This window comes from Carettochelys insculpta, chromosome 9, assembly GCF_033958435.1.
Source record: "Carettochelys insculpta isolate YL-2023 chromosome 9, ASM3395843v1, whole genome shotgun sequence".
In the NCBI taxonomy this organism is placed as follows: Eukaryota; Metazoa; Chordata; order Testudines; family Carettochelyidae; genus Carettochelys; species Carettochelys insculpta.
Window position 1 is genome coordinate 34,329,519 of NC_134145.1, and position 25,572 is coordinate 34,355,090.

The 25,572-nt window shown below is 44.5% G+C and overlaps 1 protein-coding gene across 6 annotated transcripts in view; it reads right to left on the bottom strand.

The window, feature by feature from the left end:
• Positions 1–25,572, bottom strand: part of BCAR3 (BCAR3 adaptor protein, NSP family member) — an 88,736-nt gene that overhangs the window by 14,514 nt on the left and 48,650 nt on the right. For 5 of the 6 annotated variants that reach the window (XM_075002964.1, XM_075002968.1, XM_075002966.1 and 2 more), the window contains 3 exons: positions 3,843–3,971; positions 2,023–2,465; positions 549–649 (listed from right to left, as the gene is read on the bottom strand). In XM_075002964.1, the coding sequence (XP_074859065.1) occupies positions 549–649; positions 2,023–2,465; positions 3,843–3,971 (673 nt within the window). Of the gene's footprint in view, positions 1–548; positions 650–2,022; positions 2,466–3,842; positions 3,972–17,793; positions 18,087–25,572 lie in introns of those variants that run through there. The other variant, XM_075002967.1, reaches the window with a different exon arrangement.

Sequence of the window (25,572 nt, forward strand, 5' to 3'; positions counted from 1 at the left end):
CCACTTCCTCTTCCCTAACCACCAGCAGCAACAAGTGGTGGAAAGTAGCAGGGTACTCATTCTGCATTAGCTGCATTACCTGAGTAATAGCAGAGAAACTTATTAGAATTGCATCATGTTTACCACAGTTGCTCAGGAAGCTCTGGGTGGGGTAGTATGTGTGAAACTGTCGAGGGTCTTGTAAAACCTCTAGGGTTGAGAGGCTGGCACTGCCAGGAAGGGGACCTATTAGTGACAATCACAAACATTATTTTGTAATGTGGAATAGAGTTCACTGGGATGCCATATCAAGCTGATCTATGCCTTACTGGGTCTAGTAATTATAACAGTAAATGCAATGAGTCCATCTACTCCATTCATGGACCACTGAACAGTCATCACTTGCTAGCTGTTCTCAGTACTCTAACAGCTGAGACAGTGAAGTTACTATGGGCACTGATCTCTGAAACCCTCCAGCATATTAAAATATAACCCAAAGACAGGAGGGAAGACTGATGCTGGCTGACATGCCTCTGTAAGAGCTATTAGAAATCTGCCCACAGACATACCTGCTGGCAAGTAGCTTTCTGACTGGTGAGCCTTGAGATGGAATCTCTTCTCCAGGACATGATCCAAACTAGCTGGCTGGCTACCACTTTTTTCTTTATTTCTGAAGAAGGTAAAAAGCCAACACAACAATGTATCATTAAAGTGCAGTAGGACTGTTAATATATGGGCCCAGTCTTCAGTAGTGCCAGAACTCTGGGGAGCCTTCAGCTTCCCACGTACAGCAGCTTGAAGAGCTGCCAGTGTGGTCCAGAGCAGCCAATATGGGTGAAGCTCTGGCTCTCGGCATTTCAGTGCTGAGTTACTGCTTTATGCAGCATGCCAATAAGGTCTATAAATGGACAACGCAGCAGGGCACAAAGTAATGATTTCACTGGTTTTCAGCCTTGCACCTGCTGTGAACCCCGACATCCTGCTACAGCAGAGGTAAGTTTTGGGACTCCACTTCCGTCCTAGTCATAAAGAAAAAGAGGAGCATGGTGTCCCTGGTTAGAAGATGTGTCACAATGATACTCAGACCTCAGTGGTTCAGGGGCCAAATTATCGATCAACATTATCCAAAAGATCCACAGAAGTGTGAATTCATAGTTTCATCTATTAAAATATTATATATGCAGATTTAAACAGCATAATGGGAGGAGTTTTTGGTTTATTCTCACAGCAAAATGGCTGACCAAGTATTATTATTATTTGATCAACAATCAGTTCATAACACAGTAGAAGCATCCTGATCAGTTGATAATTAAAAGCACACACCCTTTTAATGTCATGTGCCCAACATTAAAGAGCCTCTTGAAGTTGACAAGCCTCATTCTGAGTATCCCTGGCTTTGGAATTTTTGTAGTCAGAAAGTTGCCACAGCCCTTTTTGTTGGCATGCTAAGACTCTCTCCATACTCCTGACATGGGCAGTAGGAAGAACTACAAGCCAGTGGCTGTCTTCTTCCAGACCATCAGCTTTATTAGCGCACTTTATTTTAGCCCATCTCACCTTCTCATTTTCTGACCTAGGGGAACTGGCGCTGCACAGCCCAACCTCCAGATTGCTGAGGAAACAGAGCTCGTGGCACAAACCCTGAATCGTGTTTTTTCAAAGATATTTTAGAGTCAATTATTTTCAAAATCTGATTACAGCAGTCAGCTAGTTTGTTAGAATGTCTGAATTTAGGGAGTTCACAGCATTAAACGGCATCGGTAACGTCCATGTTTTACCTTAATATAAATTATGGAAGTTACCGTAAAGCCCCTTATTACAGCTGTTAGTCCTCAATGGCCTGAGCCCAAGCTTGCTGGAGTCAGTGGGAGTCTTTTCACTGAGCTTTGGATCAGAGCCTCAAAAACGAGTTACTAGCTGAGACTGAGAGGCCTGATCCTTTCCCCATGAAAGCAGAGGACAAAACTGCCACTGACTTCAATGGGAGTGGGATCGGGTGTTTCACTGTCCCTTTAGGAGAATGGTGGAACAAGAAAAAAATACCTTAAAAGATTTCCTCTGGTTAAGCTCTGCTCCTGGGACTGTGCACTGCATATACCGAGGCTCAGTCTTTTTGCAATCTCTGTTTTCCCATCAGTGATACTGCATTCTCTTTGTCGAACTGGAGATACTCCATACTTTTCCTCTAGACACCTCAGTGGCACAGTCCTGTTGATAGGCTGAAAAATAATTGCTCCGCTCTGCTTTGATATTGGCCTGCGATTCCCCACGTAACATCTCACTAGCCCAGGGATGCTGTCAAAACTTTCAAGTTCAAATTGATACTGAATGCGGCAGTGGGCTTCGTTGAGCCTGAGGACCGTTCGGTTGATTTTGAAATGTTGAGAGCTGTTTTTCCACTGACAGGTAAGAACAAAGTTTCCAGGACTGGAGAGAGAGTCCCTAATCAGGAAATCTCCATCTCTCTGAAGCAGGCTTTCTGCCACCTTACGGAAAAAATGTACCAAATAAAAAATGATGAAACAAAACAAAACAAAACCAAACCCCACATTCAGCGTCTGAAGGGGAACACTCGGCCTTGGCCAGCATTGCTAATGTAGGGCCCACTTTGGCTGCTCTGTGAGCACACATTTAAAACCAGAAAACACAGGGAAGAGGAAAAGCCTGAGACAGAATGTTGCCCTCTCTCATTCTGTACCCTTCTCAAATTCAGAGGCCACTCCACAGGCTTCCTAGAATAGCAGCTGGGGAGGATCTTCTAGGACAGGGTCAGAGAGTGGGGTCGACATGTTTGTGTCTGTCCATTCCCCTACTTGGCAAAAGAAACGAAGCTGAGGAGGGAAATGAATAGGAGTGCCTGGTGCCTGTGGGACACGGGCTGCAGGGAGGGCAAGTGGGGGTACCCCATTTAGCAATTAAAATGTTGGCAGAGCCACTGGAGTTTCCAGAGGGCTACCCCAAGTGACCTGTGGAAATGACGTTACTCAGAATACTGGGGCACGTTACGCAACTTTGCTAATATACAGACACACCATTGCAGAGCCCATTAGTGCAGCAACCAGAATTTGCCTTTGAGTTATCACCTCCAGTCACTCCAGAGAGACAGAGTTATTTTTAAAAGCGGGTTTCACACATTCTTCTCTTTTTTTGGCAGTATGCACATAACAGCTGAAAAGCGCTGTTTCTTTCTGAACCAAGCTGGCCCCTTCCATTTGACAAGCATGAATTCATTTGTTTTCAAACCACAGAGCCTGGCGGCTCCATCCTGGTTTTCACCCTCTGCTGATGGCAGCAGGAAAGCCCACAACTGCAAGAGTATTTGCCAGATGCATATGGATAACAAGCCAGCAGGGGGAGCTCACAATGCTCATGGTGCAGGAGACCAAAAATCAGAAGAGAGCTTCTCCGAATTATTATTATTTATCAGTTGTTACTAGTTGTAGTAGTTTTTTGCTGTTCTTCAATTTCCAGCTCAGGAAAGGCAGAAGATTGGAACGTTTTTGAAATGCTGGATAATAAGGATGATCTAAATTCAAACCAGCCGCTGAACAACCTCAGGGGACTGTGTAGCTCTTGCCTATAGCACAGAGGACTAGCTTACCTCTGCTCACTGGACGATTTTTTTGGGTGTTAAAATATAAGAAACAGCAGATTTCTCACCTGTTTCTTCCCTCAGTCTCATTTCTTAGTAAGGCAGGTTATGTAAATGCCAGACACTGTTTTGCTTTCACACCAGAAAGCATTCGGTTTCTGTTGCAGTGGTGAGCTCAGGCAAGCTCTGTATGTAGCCCTCCAGTGTTCACCTGTCTGTCAATGAAAGCCCACAGCTTTGCCTGTGAAGGGAGGAACCGGGAGGGACATACCTGCCGAGGAATGCGCCCATAGTACCACGCGTGGCTACGCAAGTCTTCACTACTTAACTGCAGCTCTTCCTCCAACTCTTTCTTCAGCTTTTCTGGGCTGCTGTCCATCACCCGCTGCTCCTTAGAAAACTGCAATAAAGATTAGAAGGTTTGCCTGTGCCAGGTTTACTGATTAACCTCCTATATGACTCAAAACTTCCATCCCATGTGTCACACGTTCTGAAACAGCCTCTGGACCATGGGTGCTACATCTAACAAGCTGACCTGCCTTTGATCTCTAAGCTGTATTTCCAAAACTAGTGCCAGGTGAGAAGGTGTATAGTGATGACACACTGCATCCAGTGCATAACAAATGTCCCATCTGTGCAGCAAGAGATCACGTGCACCTGCTGAGCCACTTCAGCAGTTGCATCTTCCCAGTAAGAATTCCACTTCTGATAAGAAAAGACGGGAAACAGAGTATTTATGCTCATGTGAAATAGGCACCTTAGCAGACATTATTTTCCCTTAAAACACTTGATTCTAAATAGAAGTACAGACTCATTGAACCGCTCCATCTCCAGGCAATTCTCCTTCACTCTTCCTGGGGAAAGCAAAAATCTTAGTTCCCATTAAAGCAGGTCCTTAGAATGTTTACGGCCTTCTGGCTGATTGCCCTCCTCTCAACAAGCCCAGGGTGATATTCAGGAGTTGTCCATGTTCAGACCTGCTGACAAAGGAGCAGGGGGAAGAGGGGCAGTTGTCCTGAGACCCAGAAATTCACAGGGACTCCCAGCCACCTGCATCCCGGGACCTTTAAAGTGCCTCCAGAGCGTACAGCCGCACACTCCATGAGGCTCTGAAGTCTGGGCTGGTGGGGCTGTGCTCTGGGCATCACAGAGGGCTGGCTGCCCCTGCCCCAACCCTTCGGCTCAAGGCCCTACCCCTCCCAGGAGTGCAGAGTCAGGCCCCCTATTCCCACTTGGTTCAGAGACCTGCTGAGGTTGTCAGCTCCCCTGACCATGTCCCTCTGTTCCCAAATGAGGTTCCACTTCCATCTGGGGTCCTTAGTCCTCCTCTGGAATGTGACTTTGGAGAGCTGTGAAGGGTGTGGCTCCCACTCCAAACAAATGACAAACTCTTAAAGGAGAGTGTTCTCTGGATACTCTTTTCCAAAAGGCTTGGGATTCAAACCGTGTGTGTAATGCCGCTGCAATGCCCCCAGAACCCTTTGGACAGTCATCTATCAAGTATTTGAATTGGCTTCAGCTATGTGTGTCAGCCAATATGATGCTACATTGATCCTGGAAAGAGACAGATAATGTTACCACCAAAAAAAGCCACCAAAGTGACCCAGAACGGGGGGCGCCTGATAGGATGCCATGCACCAATAACTACCAAATTTCCCCCTCCATGGCCGTACACATTTTTAAACTCATTAAAATGGGACCCAAGGCTCCTTTCACGGGACACTGATTAAAAGATACGGTTTAAAAGCCTGGAGACCACTGCTGCTCGCTCACTGATCACAGTCCTGCTGCAACCACTGTGGTTTCTAGTGTTTCTGTCATTGCGTTCTTTCTGCATATAATAGAGCAGTTGCTGCGAGTTTTACACTCCTGCCAACAAACCTCTGTGCAGCCAGAAACAGATCAAGTTACAACTGTTCATTAGACAGCATATTCTTGACGGAGAAACGTCAGGTAAGGTGGGCATTCTGCTACACACATCACTGAAACAGAGTCCTTCTAAGATCAGTTTTCTTCCTAACTCTTCCTTTGCAAGGAAAAGCTATGTACCTTTTTAGACAAATAGTGGAAGGTCCGTAGTTCACATACTGGAGGTCAATGAGGCACTGCAGGAGCACTGGACACCCCATGCAATTTTGTAAGTTACCATTTTCATGCTGTTTACACAGATAAACAGGGATACTCGTGTTGTGGACCAATCTTGCCCTTTCTCCTACAGCCAGGAGGTGCCTCTCTGCCTCAGAAGGGATTGGGCAGGATCTGGCAGATTGTGTGTGTGGGAGGGGGAAAGACACATCCTGTGCAGAAGCTCCTGGCACAGTGGCATGCAGTGATGGGAGGACACAGAAGGCTGCAGCCGGGGTGCAGAGGGACTAACGCAAGGGCTGAAGCAATGACCAGCCACTGAAACAGAGGAGCCTCTAGCTGCCCACAGGCAGACTTGAACCTGGGATCTCTTGAGCTGCCTGCTGGAGCCCTACAGTTGGAGCTAACAACCAGCTGGCTTGCAGCTAAGGCTGCGGAAGAGACTCAAGTCTCTCTGTGTGTAAGTGGTCAAGGTGCCACTACATGGCACAGTGAACCGTACCCCGAGGTGTGTGTGTGTTACACCTCCACGTATCAACTCCCGGGTTGCTTTGCGGCCTGTGAGGGCAGAGGATTTGTAATCTCCCCAAGGCTGATTGGGCCAAGGACTCAGTGTAAGATATGTCCCATGTGCACTGTATAATTTAGAAAAATGGGGGACAGATATAAACTATAGGCCAAATCATCCTAGCCTTTCGCAGTGGCTCTTCACAGGGATGGGCTGGATTGCGCCCTCCTTCCTGTGACTGGGAAGCACTAATTAAGCGGCTTTCACAGCTGCGACTGGAGCCCTTCACAGCTGTTTCACTCTCCCATGCAATGCATGCCAGAGAGCGTATTCAGTACATCTGCAAACTGGCTGATCCACTGGACTCAGGTCCAGAACACTCTGCACACAGCTGCACAGAGTTGGATTTGCATCAGTGATATTTAAATACTAGGGAAAGAGCGAAAGATTAAAATTATTATCCTGTAGTAAACGGGTTAAAGCTCAGTGAGATACAACTATAGCATTTGTATAGACTAAACAGGTGGCACTGTTGAATTTGCATGACCTAAAGTTACTTAGGAAAGTTAGTGTACAACTCTAGGATCAGATTTTTTAAAGCAATTAAAGTGGATAGATACTGGCAGTTAAATTGCTAGAGGCACTTCTCAAAATCCTAGCCAAAATCAAAACAGTTCAGTGCACAAATATCATTCTAATTATCTTGTACTGACCCCTACTGTGTCAGATGGAACACGTTTATCAGACAATACTTCTGTAGTGCACTTATCCATGGATGGGAAATTCTATGGCTCTGAAGAAGTGGGTCTGTCCCATGAAAGCTCGTTACCTAATAACTTTTTGTTAGCCTTTAAAGTGCTACACGACTGCTGTTTTGTTAGCATACAGACTAACACAGCTACCTCTCTGTTAGTGTTCATGGATTGTAGCTCCTAATGTAAAGCATGACTATGCAATCTATTACTTACTGCAAGTTTTCTGGATATAAAAAGTAGGATTTGTATAATAATAATCCAGAGTCAGTCTGGAAGCGAGCGTATTTCAGTAGTAGGAGATGCTAGCACCATATAGTGGAATATAACTTTCTGATACGTCACAGGACCAACTATGATGAAAGATGCTACAGGTGTGCAAAACAGAATTGTGCCAGACCTTCAGCCCAAGAGTAAATTTCACTAATCAGCTGACACCAAACTTTAATCTTAAAAATTAGAGGCCCCATAATTTGGCAGAGTTATTCCCAGTAGGACATAGGATTATTTAATACAATACAGGAAATAAATTGAACACTTTCTCCAGTGGGGTACTGGATTATTCACTAGTTTAAAAATGAAAGCTAGGAGAGACAGCGCGCTCCACAAGCTACTTCTAGCATCATCATAAGAAAAACATCCTAAAGAGTCCGATTTTGCCTTTTAAAGGTACCACAAAGTGGACCATGGAACAAAAATGGTTAAGACTGGAAACTCTTCAGGGGAGGGCTGTCTTCCTATGCACTTGTGCACCACCTCCCACAACAGGGGCATCTACACACAGTGCTACCCACAGTCCAAAGCAACGTACAGAACGATGGCGCTGGTACTTAGCAAACCAGCAAATAAACCCTACGCTGGCTCATTTTTCTGAACCTTTTTTCAAATCAAGCAGCAGGTGTCTTAATTTTGTGCCTTAGACCGAGACAAGCACTTAGTCACAGGGTGGCCAGGTGTTTGGTTTTTAACCAGACAAGGGACCATGGTGGCTCTGGTCAGCACCACCCACCGGGCCATTACAAGCCCAGTCCCCCCTGGGCGCAGCAGGGCCACTGCAGGCTTCCTGCCTGCTATGCCTCTGCACAGCTCCTGGATGCCGCAGCTTGCCCCTGCTCCAGTTCTTACATGCAGGGGCAACCAGGAGACTGTGCAGGCTGCCCACACCCCAAGTCCTGGCTGTGCAGCAATCGTTGGCTGAGACCATCAGCCAGCGGGAGCCACACAGGAGCCAGGGTGGGACATTAAGCTGCTTCCTGAGGTAAATGCCGGCTGAAGCCTGCACCTCTGACCCCCTTCTGTGCCCCAGCCCCGATCCCCCTCCCACCCACCAACCCTTTGATCCCAACTTGGAGCCCCTTCTGTGCCTCAAACTTCTCATCCCCAACCCATCCCAGGGCCCACAGTCGCAGCCAGTGCCCTTGCCCCCCATACTCCAGCCCAGGGCTCCCTCACTCACATACCCTCAACCCCTAATTTCAGGCCTCCCCCCAGAACTGGCACCCCCAACCCAGAGCCTATAGCCCATCCCAAGCCCCAGCCCCATCTTAGCCCAGAGCCCCCTCCCTTACTCCAAACCCCCAGCTCATGGCCAAGTACCCTCCAAGCAACCTCAAGTCCAAGCATCCTCCTGCACCCCATCCCTGGCCCTACCCAAGAGATCACATCCCCAGACAGAGCCTTCACCCCTTCTCGCACACCAATCCCCTAAGTTAGCCTAGTGAAAATAAGTGAGTGAGGGTGGGGAGATGAAGAGAGCAGGGGTGGGGCCTTGAAAGGGGTGTGGTCGAAAAGGAGGGGCAGGGCAGGTGGCAGGGCCAGGGTGTTTGGCTTTGGCAAGCATACTTTGTCAGCCGCTTCCTAACAATAATAAAAAAGAAAGAGGTTTGAGTGGAGCAAAGCTTCTATCATTCACTTGCAAAGAGATGGAGGGGTGGGTAACAAACTCCCTTCCACCTCTGTGACCCTCAGTCCAACCTACCTTGTGACATAACTCACTGTGGCAGAGAAACAAGGAAACCTGGAGCTCAGATTCCTCAGCATCCCCAAGCAGTAATAGCAAAGCCTTCATATGCAGCCCTGATACTGCAAGGAAAACCATGCAGGCAAATCCCTGTGCCTCCACAGAACCACTCTGACTTCATTAATCCATGAGGGATTCCCTCAGTGGTGAATTCTGCTTAGAAATCCAATGGGAACATACTGTCCTAAGTTTTGAATTTTCAATATAACATTTCAAATCATCGCTGCAATTATCCTACCATTTCTCCAATTAATCGTGCAGCGTTTAATACACTGTACAAAAGATTTCCCCTCAAGTCTCATTAAAACTAGGATCACAACCTGCCATTAATTCCATGGGCTTGCTTTGATACTCTATGTGATTTTGCATTTCCATGGACAAATGTAAGCCGTTCAGTGCCATGAAGACTGGGAAATACTAGTGAAGTTTAAAAAATTAAATTCCACAAGATCCACTCAAATTTGCCAGCTTTGGATAAACTATCAAAAAGGGACTTGAACTATCATATTATAGGTTTGAAACCTGACAAACCTATTGTTCTGGGAAGCCCCCATTTAAAATGTGCTACTCTCACATCCAGATGAAAATAATTGATTATATTTATGCAGCTGGAATTCTTCCAAAGAGAATTCTCTATAGCAGACCCTCCTTTCTAATCCTCCATTGAGAACTAATCGCATTAGGATAATTTTGAACTGTGTCCATTGCTTGGGAGCAACTGTGTGTATACTACAGCCTATGCTGATATAATTTACATCAATCAGGAGCATAAAACCCACCCCCCCATCTCAAGTGACACTAAACCTGTAATTGTTGGTCCTGCAAACTAAAGGGGCAGATTCCACTTTCCTTTAAATCAATGTAAATCTCAACTCCATTATAGTCAATGGAGCCACATGAGTTTAACACCAGAATAAGGGGGAAAGAGAATCAGGCCCACAGTCTTACATGCATCCCCAAAGATTATGTTGTTTCTGCTTTCCAGGCTTGTCTTAATTCTGATGTGAAGCAACAAACCAAATCTGGTTTCTATCTGAGTCTGAGAAACTGGTAACCATATAATCCAAGGATGGGCAAAACAAACTGAATAATCTTAATTTGCACTAAAATTGGGTAGCAAGTAATGACAGGAATAGCAATAAAACCATAACACATACTGGCTGAAATTTGAAGACACAAATTGCTTCCTTTATCAGATCTAGGGTGGAAATTGTTCAAGATCTTTACTGCACAAAATCTCCAGATGCATTTTTAGTTACCCAGGGGATTTACTGTCATATCTCTGTGCATTCTCTTGGCAAAGCATAATTCACTCAAAGCCCATCTAAGGATGGTTACATTGTTTCTGTAGGTCTCATCTTTCCTGGAAAAATGTAAACTGAAACCCTGATGAGGTCTTCAAGGGATCATTTGCTAATGTCTTCTGCTCATGTAGCTTCCCTCATATCCTTCATCCTCTTGCTAGTATTTCAATTATTTCCTGCTTTTATGGGCACAGCTTAGCTAGCAGATATGTCAATGAGCCCCAAGAGGCAGCATTGGTATTTTCTGATTCTTCTTGTTTTGGAAGTAAATGCTCAACTTTTGAGAAGACTTCAAAGCAGAAGGCACTACTATGATTAAGACTGGATGAATCACCCAGGAAGAAAGGGGGAGTCACCTGAACCAGGAATTGAATAAATTCCACACTGTGCCCATAGTTCTCATAAATTCAGCTATATACTCCACAAACACATCTCCTCCCCCTCTGCCTGTGGTTATCAGTCTTGAAGTCTTTGCTGGTGTAGTTGAAATCTTCAGATCTTAGAAGTTCTAGCACTTCCTTTGAATAGATGAGTGCAGGAAGGAGGCGTGCTCTGGCTTCAGATATGAAGAAACCCCAGAATTCACAGGATTTAAATGGAGCTGCTATCCAGCATGCTAAACCAAAGACTCCCAAAGGCATAGCAGCACAGGTAAAGGGGATAGTGGGGATTTGGGAGGTGAGAGAGAGCAGTACAGGAGAGGCTCTCAGATGAACAGAGGAGATGTATTGAGGAAAAGAAAGGGAAAATGCACAGAGCAGAGAAGTTTCCAACCCATGGGAAGTGAGTGGTGCTCATCTGAATTCAACCCCCATTTTCTGATATGGCTCCTCTCTCATCATTATAGGAGAAGATTTGGTCTTGATAAGAGGACAAGAGAAACTCTATGGCTGTGTCTATGCTAGCTCTCAACTTCGAAGGGAGCGTGCTAAGTAGGGTGTTGGGAGATTACTAATGAAGTGCTGTGGTGCATATGCAGCACTTCATTAAGCTAATTCTCCCCTGCAGCAACTTCCAAGTGTTAAACTTCGAAGTGCCGGCTTGCATGTAGCTGCGGCTCACCCACTGGTACTTCAAAGTGCCTGAGCTACTTCCAAGTTTAACACTTCAGAGTTGCCGCGGGGGAGAATTAGCTGAATGAAGAGCTGCACAGGCACCGCAACACTTCATTAATAATCTCCCGACACCCTACTTAGCATGCGCCCTTCGAAGTTTGAGCTAGTGTAGACACAGCCGATATGTACTGTGAAATGTACGGACTCCATTCAGACCCACTGTGGCCAATACACTCACCACTTGGTGTGGAGATTTTGGGCTCTGGAGCCACATGTGGCTCTTGAAGCCTTTAAACGTGGCTCCTCAGAGACGCACATGTGAGTGCCCTCTGCCCGCTGCACGCACGTGCCCCATTGCTTGGAAGGACAAGCAGGAGGCGGTAGTAGCAGCTCTGACAGGCCCTAGCAGATGCCTGCAGCTGCAGCTCGGGTCCCTGTGAGGCACCTGTGGCTGTGGCTCAGACCATGGCTTGGGACCCAGCATGGCTCCTTCAGCTGCAGCTCTGAGAAGTCACTGCACTCAGTTTGCCTGGGGGGTGGGAAGGGCCCTGGGACTAGGGGTGCCTGGCTCTGGGAGAGGGCACTGTTAAGAGTGAGAGACAGGGTGGTGGCAAACACAGAAGGAGGACATCCATAAGCATGGTGATCTTTCAGTTACTATTGGACACCACTGGGTTAGGCTGTACACTTACTGTGGTAAGTTTACGCCTAGCCTCTTTTGACATTTGGTTATAAACATCTTTTCCGCATGTAAAAAGATATCAAAGGTGGAAGGTACTGAGGCTTCTGCTGCAGCAAATGAATAGGACTTTCTGTGCAAAGGCCCTAACTTTTGCAGAAGATTTTGGCCTAGTGGAGCCTCCTAAGACTGATGCAAGAAGGTTCTTTTATTGTATTAATGGCTTTCCCTGTAGTGCTTTTACCTTAGGAATATATGTGCTTGTTCAGAAAAAGCTGTGTGTTAACTATTGGCTACTATTCACAGTACTTGATGGGAAAGCAAAGCACAGGTGCTGGCCTTTGGGCAGACTGGTTCGCTGGGGAGATCGTCGTGTAAGGCAGGGAGCTATGCAGCCTTAAATCCCCATTCAGAAGGGACAGGGACAAGGGTCTTCAGTAAGAGATATGTGGTGGTTGGACATTAGAGACCTGACTGGGCATTCATGGCCATTGTGAAACACTAAGCAAAAGAAAACAATGGCAAGGGCTACAAGAGTGGCACACCTTGACTATAACACTCAGCCGATGGTATTAGAGCCAGGTACTCAGGAAATCCAGAATGGAAAAGAAGTTTTCCCTAATGTCATGTTCCGTGGATGATGTTGCAGACTCAGGGCTTCAGCCTGCCCGCCCCCAGCCCCCCACTGCAGCTGTCATGGAGGAGAATGGAAGGTAGCTACCAATTTCCATACCTCACAGAAGTTGTGGACCCTGCATCATCTCTCTGAAACCCACGCCCTGGCCCAGGGGAATCACACAAGTTCGCATGAGACCACAGTCCTCTACGTTTAGGGGTATAGAAGAAAAAATTTGGCCAAAAATACAAAAAAGAAACATACATTCTAACATGAATGATGTAACTAGGGAGGGCCAGGCCCAACTGCCAACTTGTCCAGGAGAAAGTTTTGAAGTTTATACTTTTTTTTAACTCTCCCTTTGAGATGTGTCTATTTGATTCAGGCTACCTTTGAGATGGCCAACATGTAGATTTGAAACTGAGTCAAGTGAACTTTGGATAATTCTAAAGATCTAAACTAGGCCAGACAGAATAGAATGGTATTGTATAGAAAATTGAAATGGGCACAGGCTGAAGAATCTTGTGACTTTGGCGTCAGCTGGGAACTTTTAGAGGAACAGCTGGTGGAGAGTGTCAGTAATCAGGCAAACTTCATTCACCATCTCACTGGCTTTCTTGAAATCCAAGCAAGTCACATGATCTGAGTGTCCTATGCCCTTCACAAGGGAAGAAGCAAAGGGCTATTCTGACATTTATGGAGAAATTGCTGAATGGAACAGCCCTGAGAGCATTGTTCTGCTCTATGCCAAACAGGCATACAATACAATCATCACAAGGGTTGGTCCAGCGGTCACGGAAGCTAACAGAAAGAATCTCATTGGCTCCAATGGGCTTTGGGTCAGACCTATGTGGTACAATCCTAACTGCAGTAAGAAAATAATACCCACAACCCAATTATAAATACAATTCCTGAAACGACGACATCATTCACAGACTAGTGTAGATGATTCACTCTGGAGTAATGGAGCCTAAAGCTTTGAATTCTCATCTGTCATAACCCGAAAGTTCCCATCAGCTGTTGAATAGGATTTACTCAGGCAAAACTCCCCCTGACTGCAACGGGCATTTTTGTTTGAGTAAAGCTTAAGGTCTTCAAGATTTGGCCCAATGCGCTTATACAAATGTCCAATCAATTACTAAGAAGCCAAATGCTGTTGTATGTACTCAAGCAAAGCTCTCAGTTCAGCAAATGAGAATAGGATGAAACAATCATGGGGCGGGGGGGGGCACAGAGCACAGTGTCAGGATTTAGAGAAAAGAAGAAGAATTGTGGTAAAAAAGGTAGCCTGGGTTAATTCTCAAATATAGCAAAGAGCACCCTTTACTTCTTTTCAATGTATGTTAAGGAAATAATGACTATTTTAGCAACATAGTCTGTGGGACACATTCACTGCATCCATTACACTCATGTTCAGAAAAACAGCTGGGGTAGCCCAGATATCAGTTACATGTGTGCTAGAGGGCATGTGGGAGTGGAAAACTTATGAATTATGTAAACGTAGCATGAGGACGGGGAGAGGGGAGCTCTCTCCTTGAAAGATTTTAGGATATAAAGACAGCTCAGGAAGGAAGGAATCTTTCCAAATACATATACACTTTCTTCAAACCAGTTTTTCTGTCAAGGGTGCAAAACAAACCTCACTGCAAGTCCAGAAGCAAGTCAATGGGGAAAACAAAGTTCACAGAGTTATGTGAAATTTCACAGTATCTTGGTAAGTCATTCCTTCCCAGCCCAGGCTCTCCAAGAACAACAAATACCATGCCAAAAACACAGATTCAAAAGCCAGCCCATGGTGACTTGCTAGCTTGGATATCAGACTGAATATCCTTCATGTGAACGCTGAAATTAGATCTGGAAAGCCCGAGGATGCCAGTGAATCAGATTTAGACCATCACATAGTAAAGAAATATTAGTTAAAAAACACCATCTATAAAAAGCCATTGCAAATGCCATCTTTCTCGTGGATGAACTTGCAAGAGTGGCTTCTTTTAAAAGGCTGCCTGCCTGGGTTACATTCATAATAGTAGGATATTACTGGGTGATGTGGTAGCTCTACATACTCGAAGTTTCCAACCCTGGCAGCCACGAGAACTTGAATGACTTTCCCCTGAACAGCATCAGATGAGAGTGAAGAAAACTGTATAAATAGGACGTTACAAACAAACAAATACTGGAACAGGATCTTTCCCATCAACATAAAAAACATTAAAGGAATAAATGTTGTAACACATTCGGAGGCTAAGATGGCAGTTTACTGTTTCTGCCATGGTGGTATCTCACGCCCCAGATTCTGAATCTCAAAAATGACAGATATAACTTTCAAAAGGAACCGTTTTCCCTAGCCTGAAGATCTAATAATAAATCTGCACAGCTCAGGGGGAAAGTACCAGTGCACTTACCTCAAACACAGACACCACACCACCAGCATCACGGTACAGCATCATAAGGATAAAGTTTCTGAACTAACCATGTTGTTAAGCTTTACATTCCAGGAACTAAAATACCACATTAACTGCTGTGGTTCTGATTTGCAAGAGTCACAAAGATGGTAAAGGGAGACCCTGCACATTTCACTACAGTACCCTGTGGAAAATACATCAGTACCCATTTGCTAGGCCAGACTCTGCTCTCTGATACAGCTCAAGTCAGTGCAGTTACTGTGGATTTACCTCAATGTAACAGAGTAGAATTTGATCCCATGTGTCAAATCAATCCCGGGTATAGCACTATTGATGTCAGTGGATTTATTCAAGATGAACTTGTCCTTGTCCTTGGTAAGGGCACACAGCTGATCCTTAACAAAATTAAGGATAAATCCCGTCTAAATACATTCTAAATATATTTCCACTTAAGTCAATAGATGGTGTGAAAGAAGAGCTAGTCCTGAGTTCTCATCAGTGTCGGTCCAAAGTGTACTGGCATGTTTGAGAAAGGAGACATTCAGCTCCCCTCTTCTTGGACTCCATGTTCTCTTGCTCCCTACCCACATTCACGTCCACGTTCCTCTCAACAAGGGTGACCAAGTTGTGGGCATGTCTTAAAATAACGATTCATAGGGGATAATTACAGATAAATCAGCAATGCCTTCTAGAACACATGTATTGAAATCTATTTTAAATGCTGGAAATGTCTTTAAATAGAACCTTATTTTTGAAAGAGGCCAGCTGTAATTTGTTTCTGCATAAAGGGCTTTATTCTTTTCCCATACAGCAAACACTAATAATGTTTTGGTTTCTCCAGAGACTATATGGATTAGACCAAATGGAAAGTTACCATGACAACAATCTTATTTTAGATCTTAGAAATTTATGCCAAATTAAACAAAGAGCATGGACGAGCATGATTATTTTAATTCCATTTTGATAGCCAGCAATAAATCCTGACTTCATTAAAGTTGCAGACCAACAAAAGTGCCATGAGACCCTTTCAAACCCTAATCAAAATTAAAAGTAATAAAGTTAGTGGGATAGAGACTCCTCTTATTGACATCAATGAGTACTTCAATGGGGTTGCATCAGTGAAGAGAAGAGAATCTAAAGTAAGGTCCGATTTTCAAAAGTGGAGAAGCAAGTCAGGAGCCCAAATCTGACTGACCGTCAGGGTGAATATCTCCCTCAGGAGAGTAAATCTCACTGAAAAACACTTGAAAATAGGACCAGGCTCAACAGTCGCTTCTGAAAATGTGGCACCTAATATTTTGATGGAAATGGAGATGAAATAATTCAGGATGGTATAAAATTGCATCTCAGCAACTATCCATATTGAATGAAAAGTGAAAAAATGTAGTCGCCAGGTACAAAACAGGCCTGCACTTTACTGAATGTAGTTAGCTTGGGCTGGTGGGACACAGTGCATCAATCGCTCCCTTGTACTGTCAGGAGCATTAACAGGCTTGGGAGAAACACATGGCCTGCCTTCCTCAGCCAGGAAACAGTGGGCATCTGATGGAGGTGAAGCTAAGGGGGACCTCAGTCATTCAGCTACATACACAGCTTGTGCAACGATCTGTACTCTGCATTTTTGTTTTCAAACATAAATCAGGGACATAAGTTGGACTTCTAAGATTAATTTCAACACATACTAGCCTGTAACAATTACAAGAAGCCTGTCTTTAAAATAGTCTTAATGTCTGCCTCAATTACACTACCATGGTTGCAATGTTGCCAGGTATTGAAGGCATCTCCATCAGCGAGGGCCCTGGCCGAACCTAATCGCAATGACAAGACAAGACCTTTTAATGCTCCTAAATGCACATCTCTGAAGGACTCAGGACACCTTCTTCACACAAACAAGCGGTCACACAGACTTGCAGATCACGCAAGTGGCAAAAAAGGGGATGTGTTAATGCGGTTTGGCCACACAGGCTTTTATTAGGGACGAGGCTGAACAGTAAAACAGACTTAGGGAGACTTCAGTCACAATTGTCTGTAAAGCACATGGCACATTCAGGATATTACACAATCTCACATTTTCAAAGTACAATCCAATCAGTACTGGCTGTAGGGCTTTTTTAATTTTTATTAAACTCTGTAACAACAAGAAAAAACAGTGACTGACTATGACAAGTGTATGAGATGCTGCCGCTGAACAGAAGTACCTATTCTTTATAGTATTTTGGCTCTTTTGGACCAAAATCAAAGCTTAACTACATCACTGAACCTGAAGAGAAAGTTAAAAATGTGAACATAGTGGCTTAATTTTCAAATTTAGGTGCTTAAATGTAGGTGTTTAACTCTATATTTAGACATCTAAATCAAAGTGACCTGAATTACAAAGTACTGAGAATATGAAGTCAGATGCAGGATGAGAGGTACTTACTGCTGCACCCTCTGGCTTAAAGTGGTTTCCAAAACTATACAGCATTTACATTTTAGCTGAATGGTTCTCAGCACCCCTGCTACACAAATTGGTCCAGCCCTCCTGCTTAAAGTTACTATTAAATTCCATGGGATCTGCTCCTGCTCAGCATCTCAAACTCAGGGCACTTTGATTTAGGTGCCTAAATATGGATTTGTGCAATTCAACTTCAAGCAAGTAAGTTTGAACCATTTTAAACCTCTCTTCAGCTGACAGTACACTATCAAAAGGTACTTCCATTATATGAACATCACATACTGTACCCAAATGCCATTTTAAAACAAGCACTGCTGAATAGCAACTACAATACAGTATAGTTGGTGTTACTGCAAAGGGCACCTACCTTAACTCCAAGAATGGATTTACGGTGATAAAAACAGCAAAGAGCTGCTATTAGAGTTTGAAAAACATTACAATCCTTAGGCATTTTCAAATCCTCTGTCCTGTGGACCTTTCGGATTAAGAGCAAACTGTCACCTCCAGCAACTTTCAGGAGTTACTGCTGCATTGCCCTCAGCCTGCCAGAGCTCCTGCACTCCCCTTTTACTCACACATCAGTCCAGAACTGTTTCTTTAGCTAATGCTGGTACTATGAGTTCAGAGACTTCTGGCATGCTAGCTTCCACTCTGCCATGTAGAGTGACAGAATCCTCATGTGATCTATTGCACTCACCAATGAAATTCAAACCCTCTGAGAAAGTGCCTCTATTTGGCATCCATGGCATCCACTTGGATCACAGTTACAGTGTACAAACTATTAAGCCACTTGCTCAGGGAAAGCTCTTCCTCTCATCAATGTACAGTACCTGAGTCACTCACTGCACTCCTAAAGGTCTGATTGCTTGCTCCAGCTGTCCCTCTTCAGCCACAAACGAGGTACATGTTACATGAATAATTCTGTTCTGCACACAAGTGATAAGAAGACAGAGGGAGTGTGGTTGCCTAGGGCTTGCATGACTGTTACTCTTCATAATCAAAGATGATGTTCTACCCTTACAGTGTATATAACCAAGGAATATGTCAAATCTGTTTATTTTTATTTAAGAAGCTTCGGGCAGCCCATCACAGGGAAACTATTGGGAGAAGCCAATCACATCAGCACAGTCCTTATTAGCAGCACAGCTAATGCAACCTTTTAGAGAGGAATACTGGCATTCGAAAGGAGTTGTTATAGAAAGATTCTGAGAATAAGATGGATGCAGAAGGTCACCAGAGAGAAATTATATAGGAAGATACAGCCAAAAGAGAACTTGTTGCGAAAGGTTATAAAACAGAAGCTACAACTATTTGGACATATTTGCAGAATGAACGACGAACCAAAAATCAAGACCTAGTACTCAGCATAATGGATGGTTCAAACAGGAGAGGCAGACCCCACAGAGAATGGATAGATCATATAGTAGATCAGTTCAGAGCTATTCTACAGAAACTAAGCCACTCTGCACTGGATGGGGAAAGATGGAAGGAAATAGTGAGAGAAGCATCAGACACCAACAGGCACTGAGCCCACGGTTGTTGATGATGATGATTGGTAAACAGACAGAGATAGGTGCGGGTCCACATACCTGGGCAAGCTGCTTGAAAGGAAAACATACCTTGAAAGTTTGAAAATTCTTCAGCATGCAGAAAAGGAAGCAGTCATAGTCACATACAGGGTACTCTTGGAGAATGTATTTTCATACTGAGCCTGGCAAGGCTTTGGCTGTTAAAGCATTTCCTTTCATCTGTTTCTTTTAATGGCTTCTTGTATTGTGGAAGAAAAATAAATAAAGCACCAGTCTTTTTTCCTTTCGAGGGGATTAACCCTAGATAAGGCTCATAATAAGGAAAAAGCAGTCATTAACATTTTTCCTCAGAAAGATTCTTCCATCAATTGGGCTGTACACGTACCACTTCCCTCTGTTGGACAGAAGCAAAACTGGTCAATAGGTCTCTGTCCCTGTACAATTGGGAACTAACAGAGAATGCACTTGAATTCAGGTGTTGGGGTCTGTGCTTTTGGAGCAGAAAGATTGGATTTCTATATGACTTATTACTGAGGCAGTCTGAGGGCCTATGACATGCAGCATGGCAATAGCTGTGAGATTCCTAAGTGACCATGGCATTCACGGAATCGTTACAGTATTTTACGAAGATAAATCTGTAGTGCCAATGGCAAGGAAAACACTAGGAAATGAAGGACAAATGAAGGTAATGGCTGCAGGCAGAAAGCTGAATTCAGTTAAAAAAAAAAAAAGAACTAATGGTCACAACAAGTAACTTCTGGAACTAATTACCAGAGGATACTGTGGATGAAAATAGTTTAGCAAGATTCAAACCAGGACTAGACATTTCTATTTCTGAGAATGACATCTGCAGATATTTATTTAATTTTAGTAATTTAATTTTAGAGGGATTTTTTTTTCCAGCCAGAAGAAGCTGCTGGGACAGATTCCCTGCTGCTTCTTCCAGAGGCAATTCAGTGAATGGTGCTTTCCACGAAAAGCTCTTTACCACACCGTTTGCCTTCTAAGGTCAACTACAAACACAAATGCTATACTAAAGAAAAAGCCCTGTTGTCCGCTGGGCCCTCCTGCTCCTTAGTGGGGTGTGAATGAGACAGGTCTCAGAGTCTCTTATGCAGAAACACTGGCTACTCACCCGTAAACTCAAAAAGTATCAAGGTGGCTCTTAAAAAAGTCATTGTTCCAACATGTGGCCACTTCTTATGGATACAAAGCACAGTAGGGTTCATGTCTCAGAGTAGTTTAAACTGAAATAAGTTACAGAACACTGCAGTTTACAGGCTTGATCCTGCAACCCCAACTTACCATAGAATCATAGAATGCCAGGACTGAAAGGGACCGTGAGAGGTCATCGAGTCCAGCTCCCTGCACTCATGGCAGGACCAAGTGCTGTCTAGACCACCCCGATAAACATTTATCTAACCTGTTCTTAAATATCTCCAGAGACGGAGATTCCATAACCTCCCTAGGCAATTTATTCCAGTGTTTGACCACCCTGACAGTTAGGAACTTTTTCCTAATGTCCAACCTAAACCTCCCTTGCTGCAGTTTAAGCCCATTTCTTCTTGTTCTACCCTCAGAGGCCAAGAAGAACAAGTTTTCTCCCTCCTCCCTATGACACCCTTTTAGATACTTGAAAACTGTACCATCTCCCCTTAATCTTCTTTTTTCCCCAAACTAAACAAGCCCAATTCTTTCAGCCTTCCTTTCTTCATAGGTCATTTTCTCTAAACCTTTGATCATTCTTGTTGCTCTTTTCTGGACCCTTTCCAATTTCCGCACATTTTTCTTGAAATGTGGCACCCAGAACTGGACACAGTACTCCAACTGAGGCCTAACTAGCGCAGAGTAGAGTGGGAGAATGACTACTCGCGTTTTGTTCACAACACACCTGTTAATGCATCCCTGAATCATGTTTGCTTTTTTTGCAACAGCATCACACTGTTGACTTGTATTTAACTTGTGGTCCACCATAACCCCTAGATCCCTTTCTACCACACTCCTTCCTAGACAGTCGCTTCCCATTCTGTATGCGTGAAGCTGATTGTTCCTTCCTAAATGAAGCACTTTGCATTTGTCTTTATTAAACTTCATCCTGTTTACTTCAGACCATTTCTCCAATTTGTCCAGATCATTTTGAACTATGACCCTATCCTTCAAAGCAGTTGCAAGCCCTCCTAGCTTGGTATCATCTGAAAACTTAATAAGCGTACTGTCTATGCCAATATCTAAATTGTTGATGAAGATATTCAACAGAACTGGTCCCAATACAGACCCCTACGGAACCCCACTTGTTATACCTTTCCAGCAGAATTGAGACCCATTAATAACTACTCTCCGAGTACAGTTATCCAGCCAGTTTTGCACCTGCCTTATAGTAGCCCCATCTAAGTTGTATTTGCCTAGTTTATTGATAAGAATATCATGCGAGACCATATCAAATGCCTTACTAAAATCTAGGTATACGACATCCACCACTTCTTCCTTATTCACAAGGCTCGTTATCCTATCATAGACAACTATCAGATTGGTTTGACACGATTTATTCTTTGCAAATCCATGCTGGCTGTTCCCTAACAGCTTACCACCTTCCAAATGTTTGCAGATGATTTCCTTGATTACTTGTTCCCTTATCTTTCCTGGCACAGAAGTTGAAGTGACCCAGCTGTAGTTTCCTGTGTTATTCTTATTCCCCTTTTTATTGATGGGCACTATATTCACCTTTTTCCAGTCTTCTGGAATCTCTCTCCTTGGGATTCAATAAGCCAAACTCCAATTCTGTCTCATCTCAGTTTTTCCATATTTACACCTCTGAAACAGAGCTAAAGTGACCCAAGGTATGTGCATTTACATGGATTAATCACAGAAAGAGGTTAGGCAAAGTTTATTTGTATAACTGGGGACTGATCCACTGCCCACCGATGTCAATGGAAAGGACCCCAAAGACTTCAGAGGGTGCTAGATCAGGTTATTGCTCTTCAAGAGGTCCCTCACTTCAGAGCTCTACAGGCTACCACAAACTTAATCAGTTAATAAAAATAAAAAAGGCTCTGTGCAATCTCTGCCGGTGAATGGAAGCCCCTCAGTGAAGCAAAGTTGCCCATATAATTTTCATTTTAACCGCGGAGCACGTACGTCTAGTGATGGCACAAGCAAAGTTCTGCTAGTTCAGAACACCGACTGCAGCATGAACAGAGGATGGCAGGTGGGAGGCTGAAAAGCTTTAAATAAAGCATACTACTTTGCCTTTCCCTAGAATTTCATCCAAGAGAGTCAAAGCCTCTTTTGGATACTGAAAATTTAGCCTGTCAATACCACCATGAAACAGGTAGGGATGGAGAGGGACAAAGTGAGTCCCCTGGCACCAGAAATCCAGAAGAGTTCAAGGCTGCACTAGATACCTAAATAAAGGCAGTATTTTCAAAAGATCTGCACCTAGAATGTCCAATTGTGACACTTACAGACAGGCCTTCCAAAATCACACAACAGCTACACTTTCAACTTTGCTGAAAACCTAGTTCATTGTTTTGGTGCCTTTTAAATAATCTGGCCCAGATTAAAGTTGCTGAGCTCCACTGAGTATCTGAGAGGCTCACCTGACTGCAGTGATTTGTCCAAAACAGCCAGAGTCAAGAGTGCAATGCAGGTTTCCCAATTCCCACTCCTTTGCTTTCACCAGTAACTAGCGCTGTCTCCCTTGTGAGCTGACCTGCAGTAGTTACTCCAAATCAATGTGTACAATCAAGACTTTACTTTAAAGTCTGACTAACTCCTTTGTTCCAATAACTACAGCACAGTCAATCACCCAGAAAACCTGACTAGTTGTGAAGAGATTCAAATTGTTATCTGCAGAACTGGTTCAAGATTCATCCTCCCAGACACTGAGATATATCACATAGGCCGTGTCTACACCAGCCCTAAACTTTGAAGTGGCCATGCAAATGGCCATTTCGAAGCTTACTAATGAAGCGCCGAAATGCATATTCAGTGCTTCATTAGCATGCGGGCGGCCACGGCACTTCGAAATTGATGCGCCTCGCCGCCGCGCGGCTCATCCCGACGGGGCTCCTTTTCGAAAGGACCCCGCCTACTTCGAAGTCCCCTTATTCCCATCTGCTCATGGGAATAAGGGGACTTTGAAGTAGGCGGGGTCCTTTCGAAAAGGAGCCCCGTCAGGATGAGCCGCGTGGCGGCGAGGCGCGTCAATTTTGAAGTGCCGCGGCCGCCCGCATGCTAATGAAGCGCTGAATATGCATTTCGGCGCTTCATTAGTAAGCTTTGAAACGAAGTTTGGGGCTAGTGTAGACGTAGCCATACAAAACAGCACAGAGCTATCGTTTTGTGAGGACACGGGACTGTTAAATACATGAGAATGGGTGGATATCTCTGGTCCCTTCCTTACAGGGTGAGCAGGGCTGGCAAAGAGAGTGACTCACGCAGGTCTTCTCAGAAACTCTCTTATAACTGAGCTCTACAGCGCCTCACAAATCCGTTACAGACATTCAAAACATGTCCAGGATGCAGAGAGAAACAGGCACTGGGAAAGCGCCTGTCATTGTCTTGGAATTTGGCTTTTTCATGGTCATATCTAACTTATCACGTTATGTTGTTACCGTGGAAACAAGGGCATTTCAAGCCACCAATGGTAAATAGCTATTCAGTTACTTGCTAAATAGCTAGAGAAGTTTAATAATGCCGATTCCTTAAGAGGAGGTGGTGAAAGCTTAGGATGGCAGTGAGGGGGGTACAGAGCATCTGACCGCTATTTTTCAGTGGCTACTACAGTATGTAGGCCCCATGACTAGAGTGTAGTCCAACTGTCCAACTATGAACACGGACGATTGCTGACCCTGCACTGTGTGTATACATTCCCCATTTTACACATTCACACATACCTGAAATGACAAATTAATAATTCTATAAACATTACATTACTTGTCTACATGGGGAAACTTACTAGCACAATTACTGCAATATAATTACACAGCTGGTTTCATTGGTATAACTGATGGCATGGATGCTTATTCTGAAATGCAAGTGTCTTTTCCCAGTTTAGCTTAAGCAGTTTTGAAAAATTTCTTCTGGTAGACAAACCATTAGGGAAGGATTGTGCCAGCTCTGCTCTGCCATTCACTGATTTCTATGGGGAGTGATGTGCTGACCCAACATGACAGGAGGAAGCAGAATTGGACCCTCTGATGAAGGACATCAATGGCCAAGTTCTGCCCTGAGATACATCATTGACTTGAACAAGGTTTCTCTGGGTTTAAGCCAGGACAGACTTTGGTCTTAGATTCAAAATTTGGCCCAGACTACCCTTAGTCTCTCTGGGGTTTTCAAAAACCACCCCTCGCCCTCAAAGCAGAGCCAGAGACAGGAACAAGGACAGGAGGACGTTTGAGATTTATTGTAGGTGGTTTCTTTCCAGATTTTTCAAACAGGGTCTAGTTGTCTCTTCCCTTCTCCCGTAGAAGAAGTAAAGGGGTTGCGGGGAGCACAACATGATCCACGGGCCCCCAGGCAAGGTAGGGGATCTGGTTCTGCTCCCCCGAAGGGGCAGGGTCTCAAGTAGAAGGGGTGGGGCTGGGGCCACCAGCCTCATCGCTGCCCAGACATGAGGCTGGACCTCGATTCCAACCCTCAGAGCTGGGCAGCGTGGTGCTCTGGCAGCAATTCAAAGGGGCCTGGGGTTCCAGCTGCCACTGCTGCTGCAGTAGCTGGAGCCCCAGGCCCCTTTGAATCGCTAGGCCCTGGGGCAATTGCCCCCTTTCCCACCTCCCCCCGACAGCAGGCCTGAGAGGGGCTGGTGTGGTGCCTCCAATAGATTCTTTGGCTGTGGGCCCAACCTCCTGAATTCAGTGGGTTGGGCACATATAGAACTGGATGCGATTTGGCTTAGTAGGTTTTAGTGTGGAGGTGAGTGTTTCTCTTTGGAAGGGCTTGTTATCAAGCAGCCAATATAACACAGCTGAAGTATTGCACCCACAATCTGAGATGAAGAGCATGGCACAAATAATAACTGGCAGCCCCTTCCTTCCTGTCTGTGGCAGCTAAGTAAAGAATCTGTTCAGAAGTGACTCCTCACAGTGGGTGTATGCCAGAAATAATGATCCTGGCCCTCGAGCAAAATAATACTGTCTAATTTAATATGACAACTGTTGGCATCCTGTACAAAAACAGCAGTGTAACTGTCAGGAAATAAAGACTGCTTTATTTAGAAAATGAATACTGCATTGTTGTACTGAATTAATCCCAGCCGCAAAGCCTGTAAAAGTGGGATATTTGTATTTATCAAGGCTTAATGCCAGTCTTGGATTGCTCTTTTGTGTCCATAAGACGGAAAGCATGCCCACAGGCACCCCTCCACAAAGAGTTAAAGAAAAGTCCATCTGCTTTCCTTAATTCGAGATCAAAGAATGTAGGACACACCTGTAAGATATGGGACTTCATCCTGGGAAGCAGTGCCTCAAAGATTTAGTGGTTGTGATGGATAACTAGCTGCACATGAACTTCCATTGTGATGCTGTGGGCAAAAGAGCTAATGTGATCCTTGGATGCATCAAGAGGGGAATGTCATGTAGGAGTAGAGAGCTTATTTTGTCTTCTGTATTTGGCAC